The sequence below is a fragment of the Nymphaea colorata genome, chromosome 6, assembly GCF_008831285.2.
Source record: "Nymphaea colorata isolate Beijing-Zhang1983 chromosome 6, ASM883128v2, whole genome shotgun sequence".
Lineage (NCBI taxonomy): Eukaryota > Viridiplantae > Streptophyta > Magnoliopsida > Nymphaeales > Nymphaeaceae > Nymphaea > Nymphaea colorata.
The window spans coordinates 17,200,214-17,215,929 of NC_045143.1; the positions used below are offsets into that span (position 1 = coordinate 17,200,214).

Sequence of the window (15,716 nt, forward strand, 5' to 3'; positions counted from 1 at the left end):
CTAAAACCTTTCCCGAATACTTTACATACAAAAGAAGAAGAAAAAGAAAGAAACATGTCTACCCCAGCTTTCATTCATCCAGGAAAAAGAAAAAAACCATGTTAAAATATCTAGTTATCCATTTTTAGATTGAGCAACTTTATCTTGGTTTTGAGCTTCAAGGTCATATTTTATAATCCTTCGCTTAAGTTTCAAACTACACTTCAAAAAAAAAAAAAAAAAATCACCATCTACTCGAGGAAAGGAGCGCCTCAGTAAAACTTGACCATCTTGCGGATCGCATTCATTTATACGCATCATTGAAATTTGTGAATGTGAGCGAAAGTTTCTGAATGACGCAGGAGCTATGAGACTTTAAATCTGCGATATGGATTTTGCAATTTGGCCAATTCATACTTAGGACTGTGATCAATTGGGTCACTCGATTGGGTTCGAGTTCGATAAAAGATCATAGATGCTTTGAACTTCAAAGTTCATCTAGCTGATCGTTCCATTCCTGTGTTTTGGGTTTTCCATCAGGGTAGCCTTTTCTTCTTTTATCGAGTCTCATTTTACTAAAGAAAAATCACAAAATTTTAAATTTTGTAAGAACTTTCATACAAAGAATTTCTTTACTTACAACAGGGTGTTTATAGCTGCAGATCTCTCTAGTTGGTCTGAGCATCATGTCGAATAGACTTCACCATGCAGTCAGTGAAGTTGGTTGGCCAACTCCAGTCTGTTCTCTTGGAGAGCCGTTAGGCTCTATTTTGTAGCCGCAAAACCTAGTGGAGATAGACGGTAATCCAGGAAAAGTGCCGTTGGAGGAGATGGTGACGGAAATAAAAACGATATGGCCTCTCATGTCCCATTCCCAATCTCAGCATCACGACAGTGCTGTTGATGAATCCACTTCCGTCTCCAACTGCTGTCGGCGTCCTTTCATCTCTACGTCCAAAATTCGCTTCTACTAGAGGCTGTTCAATAGAGTCCCAGAATCGGAGCTGAAAGCATAGCCGGCAATGCAAGCTGCACAGCAGGTTTTCATCGATAATCATTATGGAAGTATGGGCTTTGTGCACTTGGGTGCGCATTGCCGCCTTCAAGATGTAGGCCACGGGCCCACGAGGAATGGTTGCCTCCATATATCAGTTACGAGAATCTACACTATTACATCCATTAGCCTTCAGCGTTTGAGGTGGTTCCAGACTTATGAGAACAAAGTAAACAGGAAAAACATCAAAAGCGAAAAAAGATGAAGGAACAATAGCAAACATGAGAAGGCCGTAAATAACTGCACATAATTTCACTTGATCATTCCTCCATTGTTGAGGAGAAAATAGAAAACAAGAGATTAATCATCATTCTTTACAACAGGCCTTCCTAACAGAAAGCTACAAATCCCCCAATCTAACCAATAGGTGCCTTTCTTTCCTTTCTTCATAATAAATCACAATTAACAGATGTAAAGAAACAGACTCAGATGGCGTGCCTGTCAATCTTCTACAGGCAACCATTATGAATTCTGTTAGCTCCCCCATTCCACAAGCCTGTACCTTTATTTCATTTTCAGCATGTACATACCAGACTTCCCCTACAAGTAAAGAAGAAAGGGAAATCATCCGGCCAAGAATCAGAGTGAGAAAATATTACAGGTTTTGGTTGGTTGGTTCTTTATACAGATTAGGGAGTCAGAGCAGCATGGGCGTTGCCTCTGCTCGCGGCTTGATCTGATGCTTCGCCTGCTGCTGTGACCAGTGAGCATGAGCTGAGAGTACCCGGTCCAGCAACTCCTGAGGTACCGGCTCTCCCCTCCTCTGCTGAGGGGAGATCTGCGCTGTATGGACTAGAGTCTTCCACTTGTCCTGTAATATAAATATTACAACACCAACCCCATGAAAAAGTCCTCAAAGAACAAGCGATCACTCGCGAACAAGGAAATGCTAATTGCTAACTACTATGAACCAACCACTTGGGCTGCATTTTGGAGTATGGAAATGACCGGGAAAAGCGTGTTGAAAAGAAAGAACTATTTCTCCCAATTTAAAAATGAGAAAATATTTTAAGTTTCCTAAACAGGTTCTTTTTTCCTTTCTTTTCAATGGCAAGTTAGATGGGTAAGTCGAGGATAAGATCCAGGTTACGTGTCAAAAGTGTTGACTAGTTTCTAGTTGATCGGAAACGCAACGTGACTGGACCTCTTCTTAGCACAAAAAAAAATTCTCGGTCTTGAGGATGGAAAACTTCTCTCCGTAACAGGATTCCCTCTCGCGACCTTTCATTTTTAGCACAAAAACTCCTTAGCTTTTGACTAAACAATAAGAAAAAGAGAAAGAAAGAAAGGCCGATACTCATTTTTAGGTACGAAGATCCCTGGTTCCACAACCTACTCTATACTAAATTTGCGAGCTAACTAAAAGTTGGTAGGCAAGCATTAGGTAGACAGACCAAAGCGGGAAGAATGTGACATTTGATAGGCTCTCCGGCCCCGAACTAGGTTCTTGAAACGGATGCGATGCCTGTTATGACCACAGTCGACCCGGATAGGTCAACGACTGCACTCTGAGTTCACTACCCACTATTGTTATTGCCAGGAGCAGAGATGGGGTCCTGCAGGGAGCAGCCCCACAATGAGTGACAAACAGAGAATTATGGGTTGGCCAAATGCATCGCCCGCCCAAGAATGAAAGAGGTAAAGTTTGGAGGAAACACACCAGCCACAGGTTTCAGTTTGAAGGCTGAACCAAAAAATGTGAGGATAAGATGCTGGAACCAGGAGCCCCACGTTCAAAGGATGAAGTTATGACCACCCTCGACGCAACCGGCCATGTGCAGCATCACACTCACTTGTTAGACTTCCATGGGCAATTTAGCCGCTTGACACATCAGGCTTGTAACCAAATGCCAACCCACTCACATGCTTCTGGAATGGCACAGTGCGGCACACATACTCCGGATGATTTTTCGAACACAGTAACACGGATCTTTGCAGAGCCCGAAGCTCACAGGTGCATGTCCCTCTCATTGGGAGGGAAAGAGGACCCCACTATTTGCAGCGACCGAAGAAAGAGTTCCGTGGAAGCTGCGGTTTTGCGCTCTCAGTTTTGGTCCTTTCAATTTTTTTTTTTTTCTAAAGCAAGAAATCGGTATTAATAGTTAACTAAGACCGACACCAATCGTTACCAGATAGAGTGCCGATGGCGTCCCAGGTAAGAAACCTAAGGTCACCAACTATTTTATTTTTGCTTTTATTTTTATTCTTCATATTTATTCTTTTTCTGCACATGCTTTGCTGAGGACGAGAAGCACAAGAACTCCCCATTAAAGTAAATGCCAATTTGGTCGACTTCTTGGAACGGACGGGAAGACACCTTGCCTACACGTCTCTTCCTCTGAACTTTTTTTAAGTCACCGATGAGTAACTGAGAAGGACCTGCTCACGTGGGCTTTGAACAAGACCAAAGTTTGATGAACAAGGGAATTATACTTGAGAGAAAGCAATCGTATTGATTTTTTAGCGAAGATTACGTGAAGCAAAGGGAAAAGTAGGAAGCAAAGAAAACGAAACAGTGAAAGGCGAAAAGCACAATCAAACGGAAATGCAACTACCTTCAAATCGACATAGGTGCGATGCTTTGCGTTGTCAAACGCTAGCAGCTTTACATCTCTCCATCTGAAAGCATGAACCAAAACAAACACCAATAAGGATACAGGACGGCAAAGTAATCAGATGGTAACAGCACATAGTGATAGACGTATATATTTTTTTCTAATAATTGTAGCAATTCTTTTCTGACGTCCTTGGATTCCATCTCTCTTTGCCCTTCGAGGAATGCAGTAAACAGAAAGGCTAAAGAATTATCAGATTGTAAACTGGACACACAAACACAAGTAACACACCTCCCAGTTCCGATCTTCTCGACTGCCTTTACCAGTGCTTCTACTTCTGAGACAGAGAAGGGCCGCCTGATGCGCCGTTGTACCAGCTCAGCACGATGTGGCTTGCGGTGAAGGGGCACAACCGCCAAGGCATCCATGTTTACGGCTGGTAGGGCGATCAGTGCCCTGGAATTCACTGTCTTCTCGACTGAGAGATCATCGGATATGATCTGCTCATGGCTGCTCTCACCCCATTTGCTGTTATCAGACCTTATAGTTCTGGCAGCAGGAAACACATTTGGCCCCGTATCCGGATTTTCACCCATATCTGAATTATGACACTCTGGCTTCAACCTGCATGGAAATGGGACAAACTCAAACTTAATACAGTAATCTTCTTTTAACTTGTATTCATTCTAGTAATGCATATACGTTCTGCATATACGTCCTCCTTTGAACTAAAGGGGAAAAATGAGTGACATACGATGGGTAAGAAGAAACACTTGTTAGCCGTAAAATTAAATATGTACCTCTCTGTCACATGGATACAACTACGGAGATGTGAACGGTGCTAATCTTTGTCAAGTTTCTCAAATATGACTACCAGTAGTACAAGGAGAAAGTACAAGAGTTAAAAAGTATCTTTGTGACCGAGATACCTGTTTAAAGGCAGAGTTTCTTTGGGAGAGGGTGGGGGACAAGGATCAGCAGAAGATGGCTTTGGAGCATGAATAATGTTCTTGGGTTCAAGCATGAAACCTACATCATCAAGCTTGCTTAGACATGGAAAGCCTGTTTGGAGCAGCGTTTTGGTGTCGTCACGGACTTTCTTCCCTTGCAGGAGAATGCTGACTCGCAGTCCATCTCCCAGCATGGATGTAACGGCCTCCATTATAGCCCTCTGAGAAATGAGTTAGAGAGCAGGTTTAGGAGAACAGCGGACCTTTTGTTGAAACGCTAATAAAATGGAGCGTTTAAGTGCCAAGTTCAAGAGAAGAACATCAAATAAACTGGTGAAGCAGCAGGAGAAGAAGCACTTTCAGTTTTCACATTTTAAAAACCCAGAGAGAACCTTAATAAGCAGGTTTCTTTGCTTGCATTTATTATGCAGTTACCAAATGGAACACAACCTAAAAGAAGCCCACAGGAGTAACAGACGCTCAATGAACAACACACCAGAAGAAAGGCACGGGACAGAATTAATGAATTCTCTGCTCTCTCTTTAAATGGTGACTGTATTTGACAAATAATGCATCTATACACTGATAGGGAGAAAAAAACTCACTTTCAATGTTCCAACAGTTGCAGTTTCTGGCATCTCAATGAAAAGCTCAGGAACCTTGAATGACTTGATGCTCAGGTTCACTGCAGAAGTTAATGAACCAAAGAAACAAAAAGAGGGAAAAGATAAATTTGTAATCCGTTATTTCAGCAAAGGAATAACGAAGAGAAGAACAAGGAATGATGAATGAATGGCCAACCTACCTTTTGCATCATTGCCCTTCGTACATGATTTCAGATTTTCAGTTGAGGTGAATGCCCCATTGGCTGCATAACAGCTTAGGAGTTTTAGGAATAGAAGATCAAAATTGAAGCAACATCCAAGTTATTAATCGAAATGATACCTTGACTCATCCTTGTAGCAGGATCAAGGTTTTCACTGCATAAACATTTATCTTCTGAATCAGAAACACCTTCACCTTCTGATGTTGAGACAGGTTTTTGCTGAAACAGTCTTCTCCTTTTGGCAGGAGGGCACCTTGGAGTTCTTTGTCGTTTATAATTAGCCTTCTTATGGCGGAAAATTAGTCTTGTTTCATCATCTAAACAATGGTAAATAAATTAGTATATAGATATTAAAAGGTTTAAATGGGGAGTTCTTTTTTCAAAAAAAAAAAAAAATCCAACGATGTCATAAAACAACACAACCATGAAACTCTGGAGAAGGGTCATAAAACACATAAAAACTCTAAGAGGATCTAGTTTACCAATGTTAGTAGTGTTCCCGTCTTCTGAAATGGTAGGAGTTCCTTTCAACAGCTTCGAGGAATGTAGCTTTCTAAATTTTCTTTCTTCAAACTCTGGAGGTTGATAAGCCTTTGGAGCCACATTACTAGGGTGACTACACGTATAAGAATTATCATCATCATCTTTTCCAACCACTTTTACATCGTCTTGACAAACAGGAAGAGAACTACAAGGTAGGCATCTAAGACATAAAGGGGATTCATCACTGCTATCCGAACTAACTAATGCAGGGGGCTTTCTGCCAGCATCCATTGGATCCCCTGAACTGCACGCGTCAGGTGTAGGCTGCTTTAAAAAGGCTGTCACCCTCTGCTGATTCTCTTCCATGTGCCCACTAATTCCATTCTCTCTTTTTAGTTCACATTTCGTGGAACCATGGTAACCTTTGCTTTCATCTAATTTTCCGTGAAGCATGTCTGCCCCAATTTTACATTTTTCTTGTGCCCAAGAGGAGCTTCCGTAGCAATTGCTTCCCACTTCAAACCCTGAACAGCCATAACAAGGAGTCCATGCTGAGCTATCACACTTGGTTATGACGGAAACAGATCCTGATGTATCATCATTGTGAGCATGTAAATCCTCCTCCAGGATATGGCTCTTCACCTGACAAAGCCGCCGGCGGAAACAACCTCTAGATGCCAGAGGTCCCTCATCAGAGCTTCCTTGATCACATACTTCTGACTTAAATAGTCTCAAATCATCCTCCAACTCCTGCTTGATGGGCTCACTTGAAATAGAAAGGGAACTATCTAAACATATAGGAGTCTGTCCAGATGCCTTCGTATAATGGGTTTCACTATCTTTGAACTGCTTAGTAGATTTAGTGGGACTTCCTGCAGATGAATCACAATTGACAGGAAGTGTTTCATTCTCAGATAATAAATTGCCAGCAACAGTAGCCAGCAATTCAATAGCACACATCTGATTCTCACAGAATTTCTTTGTGGAGGAACCCCTCCCCTGAAAGAAAAAGGTCCTAAGTGAGATATTCAAACAGGCAACAATATAAGGAAAAAAAATGTAATAGAATTGATGCCTGGAAATACCCTAGCTGATCTTGTAGATCGGGGTGTTGCCGGCACTCGGTAACCATTGAATCCATAGTCTAACCTTTTCTGCATTACTGATTCTTACAACGCTAGGGGGATTCAGCAAGCAAACATGACATGGATCAACAATGCCATCTGCGAGTAAAACGGATCTGAATAATCAGCTATAAACTTGATCAACACATCCATAGCACTTATGGAAAAGTGCAGCTGGTAAACACAACACCCAGCCATGCAATTGGAACGAATCATCTGTTTTTGCAAGAAAAAAGTTTGAAGACGGAATTAAGTTTCAAATTAAGTCCATAACCAACCAAAAACATCCTGACACTCAAACCGACCCAAAGAAAAGACTTCTTTACAAGAAAGGAAAAAAATCTTTCCCTTATTGTTATGTTAGACAGAGAATAGCTTGGCCTCAATGCATCCATTCTCCAAGGATTAATATCTTCTAAGAAAACCACAACCACTATTTCAATATATTGATTACTGCCCATAACAGAGATGGACCACAGAATATGTTAAAAACCAAAGTCAAACCATTAACAAGTTTTGAAGGAGGCCCCAAACTCACTTTTACATGTACAAGGTAACTAGTTTATAAATCAAAATAGAAACGTAGACAATGGGAACCAGAAAAACAATTAAACAGAATTTTTAAATAACAGAAGAAAAAAATGATCCAAAAAACAAGAAATCAAATGGAAACCTGCAATCCCATGGAAAAAAAACAAAGGTAAAACTTCCCTTCAGACAGTAAGAAACATGTCATAATACTCTCGTTTTCAAGAATTGAGAGAAAAAAAGGAAAGCAATAGTCAAAGAATCCATGGAAGGAATTCAACAGTGTCAAACGGGAAAAAAAGGATATATGTATATATATAACCGTACAAAAGGCGAAGAAAATTTTATTGATAGGATCATAGGCTAAAACTGATTTCTCATTCCTTAATCGAGATAATAAATGATGGCCATCATATAAATGTAAAAGATTGCAAAGGAAAAACAAAGTTTGGAATCAAGTCCGGTGAACTTGTCATCGGGGCCACGAAAGCTAGAAACTCCTCAAGTGATGAGGAAAACTTTCTAAGGGGGTAGAAAAGATTGGGACACCTGAGATCTAAAACCCCAAGACAGAACCAATATCTGCGAAATTGCAATCAGAGCGGATAGATCTCACACATTTATGATAAACGTGGAAATTAGAGAAGTGAATGGAGCAGGTAAAAAAAATGAAAACGTATTCCAAATGGACAAGTTCATCTTTGAAATGGTTCTTTCTAGCTCTCGAGGAATGAGAGACAACAGGATCGATCGGGAAGGATCTTTGACAATCAAAGCATAATTAAACAGGAAATGATCGTAAGAAACACCGATCGACTAAAAAATAGCAACATCTTCGCAGCAAAGATCGGTTCCGCGACGTCTAGACGGAGTATTCCACCAGAAAACAGAAGCAACTGAGACAAAGCTATAAACCAAAACCGCCCCAGACAAACCTCAGGATGGACAAGACCCTAAGAAATCCTCAGCGAATTCTGTAAAGATAAGCATTCACCGAAAGTTAAGTTCAAATCTGACCTCGGGACCGCTTCTTCATCGAGAATTTCCATGGCACAATGAGATCGCCACCGGAAATCCAGAATTCCGGCCAGATGCGGTGCGGACTGTTGGACCGGTTGGTTTCCGGAGAAGGACAACAATTTCCGGTGATACCGAGATTCCGTCCAGATGACGTATTTCCTTTCTTCTCTCCAATCTCTCTCTCCGATCGCCAAAACCCTGAGAACAAATCCGCTCCACCATTTTTTTCCTTAAACCCAAACTCTTATACTTTTTTGACACCCAACCACCGGCTAGTCCGGTGGAAGGACCGGGGGGGGTCACCGGCCGCTGCCGGTTGCCCCAATCAGTTACGCCGCTTCCTCTTTCCGGTTGATCAACTCCCAAATCGGTCTACGCAACGCCGCCACGTGTCCTCGTCTGGCGACTCGCCTTCTTAATTGTTCCTACCCGCTCCTTTCCCCTCCTTCTTCGCGTGGTTCACAAGAGTTAAGACACTTGAAACGAGGAGAATTTACTGCGGTAATAACAAGAAACGAAAAAAAAAATGTTAAAAAATAAATGAAGGGGAAAAAGAAAAGTGAAACGGGGAAATTGATTGAAAACTTGAAAGTGGGCGGCAGGTTAATTCCCGCAACTTTTCGCCGGCTCCTGGTTAACTCTGAATTGGTAACCCCCGCTGGCATGGTCCGGGTTCGAGCCACCGCGAGCCAGTTTTTATGAGGTACAACCAAATCGGCTTGATTGCCTAATGGTAAAGATAGGATTGTAAACGGTTCAACTCCAATCGGATTCGTTTTTTGCCACATTTGGTTTTGTTGGACCTTATGTAATAATGTTAGCGACTCAAATTTTTGACTCTATTTCCTAGAATTGAATTTGAATCCAACAGGCATAAGATCCAATATTTGTATGTAATCAACTGGAATATTTATTGGTTTTCCATAAAATCTCATGCTTGGCAATCGGGCATACCTGATCCATCTACATTCCTAAATAACAATTCTTGAGTTGCATCCTCAAGGTTTTACTCAGCAACCGTTTTGAGAGATTGGTAGCATTTGTTGCCAATTCATCAGAAATTGATTAAATTCAGGGGGGGATCCACACGAGGTTTTGTTTCTCCGAGTGAATCCTTAGAGAAGTTGGATTCCAATGACAACATTAGAAACCTAATAATGCTTAACTTTGAGTTTCAAGCATCGCTTCGGAAAAGTTAGCGTGATTGATCTTATGATTTCCTATCAACTGCAGCACATCCAAGAATCAGATTTATTAGTAAAAAAAATTACAATCTATAAGCACCTTCACTGAAATTTATTTGAATCTGGACAGAACAAGAAAAAATAAAACTTCAACGTAAAGGAAATTGGCGCAACATGAGAACGAAATATGTCAAGCAATCACACGTATTATGTATAACTATAGCAATGTCAATTAATTACGAAAACTAAGCATCTCAACCTTTATTTGATCGTGCTTTGAAAAATGGAAAGACAAAGAGACTAAAATATAGAAAAAGCTACCGAAGCTAGCTCGATCCTTGCAGCCCCGGTGCTAAGATGAAAATACCAGACCCTTTAAGCTCAAGGGGTAGTAGCAAGCAACTTGTTGGTTGGTTGGGGTGCGCTACTTCTCGTGTTAATCTATCAAAAATTTTAATATAATGTGTTAACATCACATTGTTACGACTCTAAAGTATCATTTACACAAGTGCCCCGTAATGAAAAATCGTGACGTCCACACCAAGTTAGGTCATTTACACAAGTGCCCCATGATGAAAAATCGTGGCTCTCCCACTTGAAAGGAGGTATGAATGCAATTCCGGGGAAGAATCGAGGGTAACTGGCGGAGAATTTAGTACGTTGGTTTTATTAGAATTGTGATGGCCGCCACATAGGCAAAAAGTGGCAGCCCGTGGGGTCTCTTTCCCGGGAAATTATCCTAATTTCCGAAACGAAAAAAAAAATTCAGATAATTGTCAGCCACGAGAAAAAAGCGGGGAATCTTAGTCTCGAAAATGTAAAAAAAAAAAAAAAAAAAAGAAAGGAAAGTAACAGCGACGTGGCAGCTGAGGTGGCAAAAGAAGAAGTCGGACACCGGGAGAAGTTTTCGGGTAAGGTGGGACCCGCTCGTCTGGAAAGGTGGGCCCCGCACCAAAGTAAAGTTGAGTGGACCCCCATCCAACCCGTCAACGGCCTTCCCTCCTCCTCCCAAGAAGGGGGGTTGATGAGGATGGAATTCGTGGCCTCCAATCTTTTGAGGGCCAATGACGGATATGTCCCTACCGTGATGGGAAGTACACGAGGTTGGGACTTATCGGATCCACTTTTAGGAGATCCGGATCCATGCCAATGGGGATCGATTAATTCATTTCGAGGTCTTAATTGAAAGCCTTCATGGAAAGTAGAAAGAAATAAATATATGGTTGGGATGAACACGCCAATGGACGACAAGATGTATCGGACACCGTTCATCACTGTGATGAACGTCTCGCAGCAGACCGACATTTTTTTTTTTTTTCGGAGTCTTCGGTTCTATACCTGGCTATAAATCTAATTGCTTCACCACGTTTTCAGGCTGCACCTAAGTCGGACAGATCACATTCCCACATTTTTTAGGGTTTGTAACTTGTTAGAATACAGGCCGATCAGATTCGTGAACCTAAAAGCTGCGTGTTTCTCTCGGATATTTCAATTTTCAACCACTATATAATGAGATTTGGTTTATTTTTCCTGATTTTATAAGTTAAGTAAAGCTTTTCTTAGCTCCGAACCAGAAGTTATTAGTTAAAATAAATAATGCCCGATCAGGAACAGTACTAATAAAACAATATTGGCAGCAGCTTGTGAGGTCAGCTCAATTTGCTTCTAGCTTTATCATTCTCTAGGCTTGCCTAGGTGGAGGTAGACCCACATTATTCCACATGGCCCTTGGGATTTAAAATTAATAATACTTATGTCCTATCATCACCTTATACATATAAGAGTGATTTGAGAGGAACCATGTATAAAGTTAATCATCCTTTTGGACATAAATGTTTTTTAACAAAAAATTTAAAAAGTCTGGCTTCTGTTGTTGACATAAGCGGTCAGAGATCTAATCGTTCGTGTATATAACTTTGGATTATGCATCAGATTTTTGTGGTTTTTGTAACATATAATTTTGTACTTGCTACCTTCTCCTAGTTGATCTTGCTGGTACTAACAGGAAAATATTGATTAAATGACATGATGACCAATACACAAGTGATTATATATATAATATATATAGTGAATGAATGATAGTTCCGGCTACTTAGAGTCGTCTAGCCATTTAATCATGGTCGCTTAACTAAACTGAATTAAAAATTGAAAGAAAATCAAAGAGAAAAAAGTATGAGTTAATATTAAATAACTAGAATGTCGTTTCTTTTTATTTCTATCTTAAACGTTCATGATAATGAATAGAATGAATCTAATAAGATGGTTGGATGACTCTAAAAAGCAACAACACAAAAACAATAGGTTGGATTGTTTATTATGCAACAAAAACTGGGTACAAAATTGAAAATAATTTTAATAGCAAGATTGGGGTTTCATTAATTGCCGTTGTCCTTTAATCACAAAAGACACTTGCTGCTACCGAGGCAAAGTACAATTGATTTGATTGAACATGAAATTACCCAAATGTCTTACATTGGTTAATTAATAAGATAAATTTATTCTAAATGCAATATGCAGGTTCATTTTCATTTTTATTGAGGCAAGTTGAGTGTAGATCTGGTTAGGCCGTTGGCTGGTATGCAGCCGATCGTGGGTTCCAATCTCAAAGGTGCCCGCCTTTGGGGGTCTACGAGTGATAAAGTCTTTCATTGCCAGGTGGTTTTCCCCAAATAAAAAGTGCTTACAAAGTAATGGAATCTCTTTTCATAATGATGACAACTACTAGAGCCTTAAAATGGATCTTTGGCGAATCTTGCTTTGCCAATTATAAAATAACACTTTGTGCGATTTTCTCTTACTAGCAACTATTTTCCCAATGGAAAAAATTATCATCTCAATGCCCATCAAGATGAAAGTTATTTTGCAAGAAATTGAAAACTGCAGAGTTTCCAAATCATGCATGCAAACTGGACTTATGTGCTGTCAAAACTTAGAGGCTGTTGGAAAATGAGAACAGTTTGTTATCATTTTATGAATCTACTTTAAAGGAATTGTTCCAATCATTGAGCGGATTCATAAAACAGTAACAAACTATTACCGTTACTAGGGGTGAAAGGAAGGGGGTGGCCGAGGTCTTCTCCCCACTCACATTTTAAAAAATTTAAAAATTTATATGTAAATATAAAAAATTTTAGTTTAACATATATCTAAAAATAAAATAAAAAAGTTCTATTTCGCTTCCTGTTAAAATTTGGAAACTATAGTTTGGCAGAACTACTTGTCTTTGTAACTAAAAGAGGCAGAAGTAAACTGGCAGTTAGACGACTTCCAAACTGCTCATGTGGACCCTGATTTACAATTTTAACCAAAAGCTCGAAAACAAAATAGGCACAAGCGGCTCCATTATTAGCAAGTGAGATAAGCTTGATCAGTGAGCCAAAGCACCATAAAGTGATTTGCCAGACAATTAAGGCCTTTGAGTAACCACAGAGATGAAAGGGATGCGAAGATATTAATGGCCACCAGCCACTAAAAATTTTCTCAGAAAAGAAGACAAGATTGTGCTTACTCCCAATCTTAAGCCGAAAAAAGATGCCCAATACTTGTTTTCAAAGACAGGCATCTAATGTGGTCCTTCCACCCTTAATTGGCGTCATGAAAAGTTCAGTCAAGTTATTAAAAGCACAAAAGAAGATGAGAAGAAATAGTGTCATGTGCTACCCACTATCAATGCATCCAGAAAATAACATAAAGAATGTGTGAAACAGGCACAAAAAGGAAAAAATAAATAAATAAATGCAGACTAAATGGGTCCCATGTCATTAACAATTACATACCTTTTCATACATCATTTTTTATTGGGTGAGGGATGGGAGCATCCCACTGTTCCAATAAGAGCTCGGACCTTCTTCTTCCTTTTTCTCCTTTGCCCTTAAGGTCCAGAGCTGTGTCGATATCTAGTGTGAACCTTCTAATATATGTCAGCTAGCATATTGGTCTCATCCAATCGGTATAAGGAAATTTGACGTCCATTCCGTTTGAACCATTACTATCGAGCCCTATGATCCCAGCCAGTGTGCCAAACCCCTCGGGCTTTTTGACATTCTTAGTAAAGAAAAACGGGAAAGGATCCAGCTCAAGGAGCAGGCAAGAACTGACAAGTGACACGGTGTTTCTGAAATTCTCAGCCAACTTATGAATTCACAGATCTGAGATAAAGTATATTTTCATAGTTTGGTAGCTCTGGATTTAAGTATATCACATTCCTTCTTTCCATGTGGATTGACAGAAGGAAAACTTTGAGCATCATGTGCTGCTAATTGTTCTGGCAATTACTAATCATGTCGTAAATTGGGAGTCCATGGATTTGTTCCATCTCTTTTACGAGAGAGTCGTGTCACTACATGAACAAGCACTGGTTGGCCTTGTAAAATAAAAAAATGTAATGCTGCCGGAGTCTACTGCACATGAAGGTCTAGTGGGTTGCCTCTACCCAACACCTCTTCTATAATTGGCCTTTTATTAAGGTACTTTCTTTAAATAAAAATAAAAGTTTCTTCTTCAAAGAAGCAGCAGAAGCATCAAACCAGATTCTTAGGCTACGGCCTGCCCCCTATAGTTTAGGTCTGCAAAATTTATCATTTTAAGCAATTCAGGCCCACTAGTTGTTTTCTTTAGTGCCAACTTAAATGAGATTATGGATCAGTTTTACTTGTAGGGAGTTTTTCCTGATCTGAATCTCGGATCTATGTCACATGTACGTGTACAACATTTGATTGATAATAATGAACAACCAGACCAGAACACCATGCGGCACTTACTTAGTTGGAGAATTCTTGTGGGAAATTGTATGCTGATCCAAATCGGATTTGAATCCGGAATGGCCTACAGCATTTGCTCCTCATCCTTGGACCTCGGGTCTGAGTGGTCTGATCAATCATGAATGAAGCAGTTGATACTGATCCAGGCAAGATGAGACAAAGACATTCAGTCCCGCCCTCTGGTTGGGGTCTAGATTTGAAGTATTCGGGTCAGGACGGATCCAACACCGATGGAATATCAGAAATTGTTGTGGTGGTTGGGGGATTCTTGGCATAAGATGCCATCTGCCTGAAGACGCAGAGCCACAAACAAAAGATGAGGGTGGAAGTGGCTGATGAATTGATGAGAGATCATGTCTACCACAATGCCCATGCTCGTCCTTCAGATTAAATGACGTTAAAAGTTTCCCCCATTTCATATGGTTTGTGAACATACATATATATATATATGAACTACCTTCTTCTTCAATGTTTTACAATCGATATTGATACAGAAAAAAGATTGAAGTTGCTTGGGTTGGCCCAAATAATTCGTGCCAAGATCTAAACACTTGATTGGTTTCTTACACTTGTATTAACTCACACATGGTAATTGAAAACATAAGAGAATGTAATTTTAAATAATAAAACTTAAATCCCGGTTGTCATACAAGAGATATGTTGCTGATGTGGTTGTGTGGAAGGGATCGCCTTCATCCCTCTCCTGTCGACATCAACTTAGCGGCTGCTGATTAGGGCTTGTACTGCAAGACTGATTGATAATTAATATTAATAACTAATGCAATTATTGAGAGAGAGCTCATCAAGATTCCCAATTGACGTCAGGAGGACAATATTAAAAAGGGGAATCAAATTGATAGTTTTCATTCATCTCCTTAGGTGACCGTTCTGCCCTCCATGGTTGGTTGTGACCTCCTCGTCCTTCATGACCTGGTTTTCTCATCTAACTGAAGAATGCTGTTACACCTAACTGGGTATTCAACTAACGGAAGCTTATTTTGAGAAACGCCATCAAATTGAACATGTTTTCCAAAAAAACAAAGGTAATAATATCATTGATATGTGACTAAGAAAAAATATATTGTCATCATCAGCCATAAACCAGGTTGCTTGCGTTACTATCTATACAATATTCAAAGTGGCCGACTTTACTAGGACTGTGCGGCAAACTTCAAAATATTTTTTTTTCCGGATAAAGGATGCACAGCGAGAAAAATAAACGGATTATCTAAGAAATTCAAACAGCATTAGAT

General features: G+C 40.1%; 1 protein-coding gene across 2 annotated transcripts; it reads right to left on the reverse strand.

The window, feature by feature from the left end:
* Window positions 1-1,265: 1,265 nt before the first annotated feature.
* On the reverse strand, window positions 1,266-8,751 carry LOC116256019 (telomere repeat-binding protein 5-like). Of its 2 annotated transcripts, none has more exons than XM_031632139.2 (10): window positions 8,517-8,751; window positions 6,933-7,070; window positions 5,847-6,846; window positions 5,484-5,681; window positions 5,344-5,406; window positions 5,144-5,223; window positions 4,518-4,759; window positions 3,880-4,212; window positions 3,589-3,652; window positions 1,266-1,844 (listed from the first exon to the last, which is right to left on the reverse strand). In XM_031632139.2, the coding sequence occupies exons 2-10, from the start codon at window positions 7,005-7,007 to the stop codon at window positions 1,671-1,673; spliced, it is 2,229 nt and encodes a 742-aa protein (XP_031487999.1). In that variant the 5' UTR covers window positions 7,008-7,070; window positions 8,517-8,751; the 3' UTR covers window positions 1,266-1,670. The 2 variants fall into 2 exon arrangements, with proteins under 2 accessions (XP_031487999.1, XP_049934323.1); XM_050078366.1 differs by having other exon boundaries at window positions 6,933-7,187.
* Window positions 8,752-15,716: the final 6,965 nt, after the last annotated feature.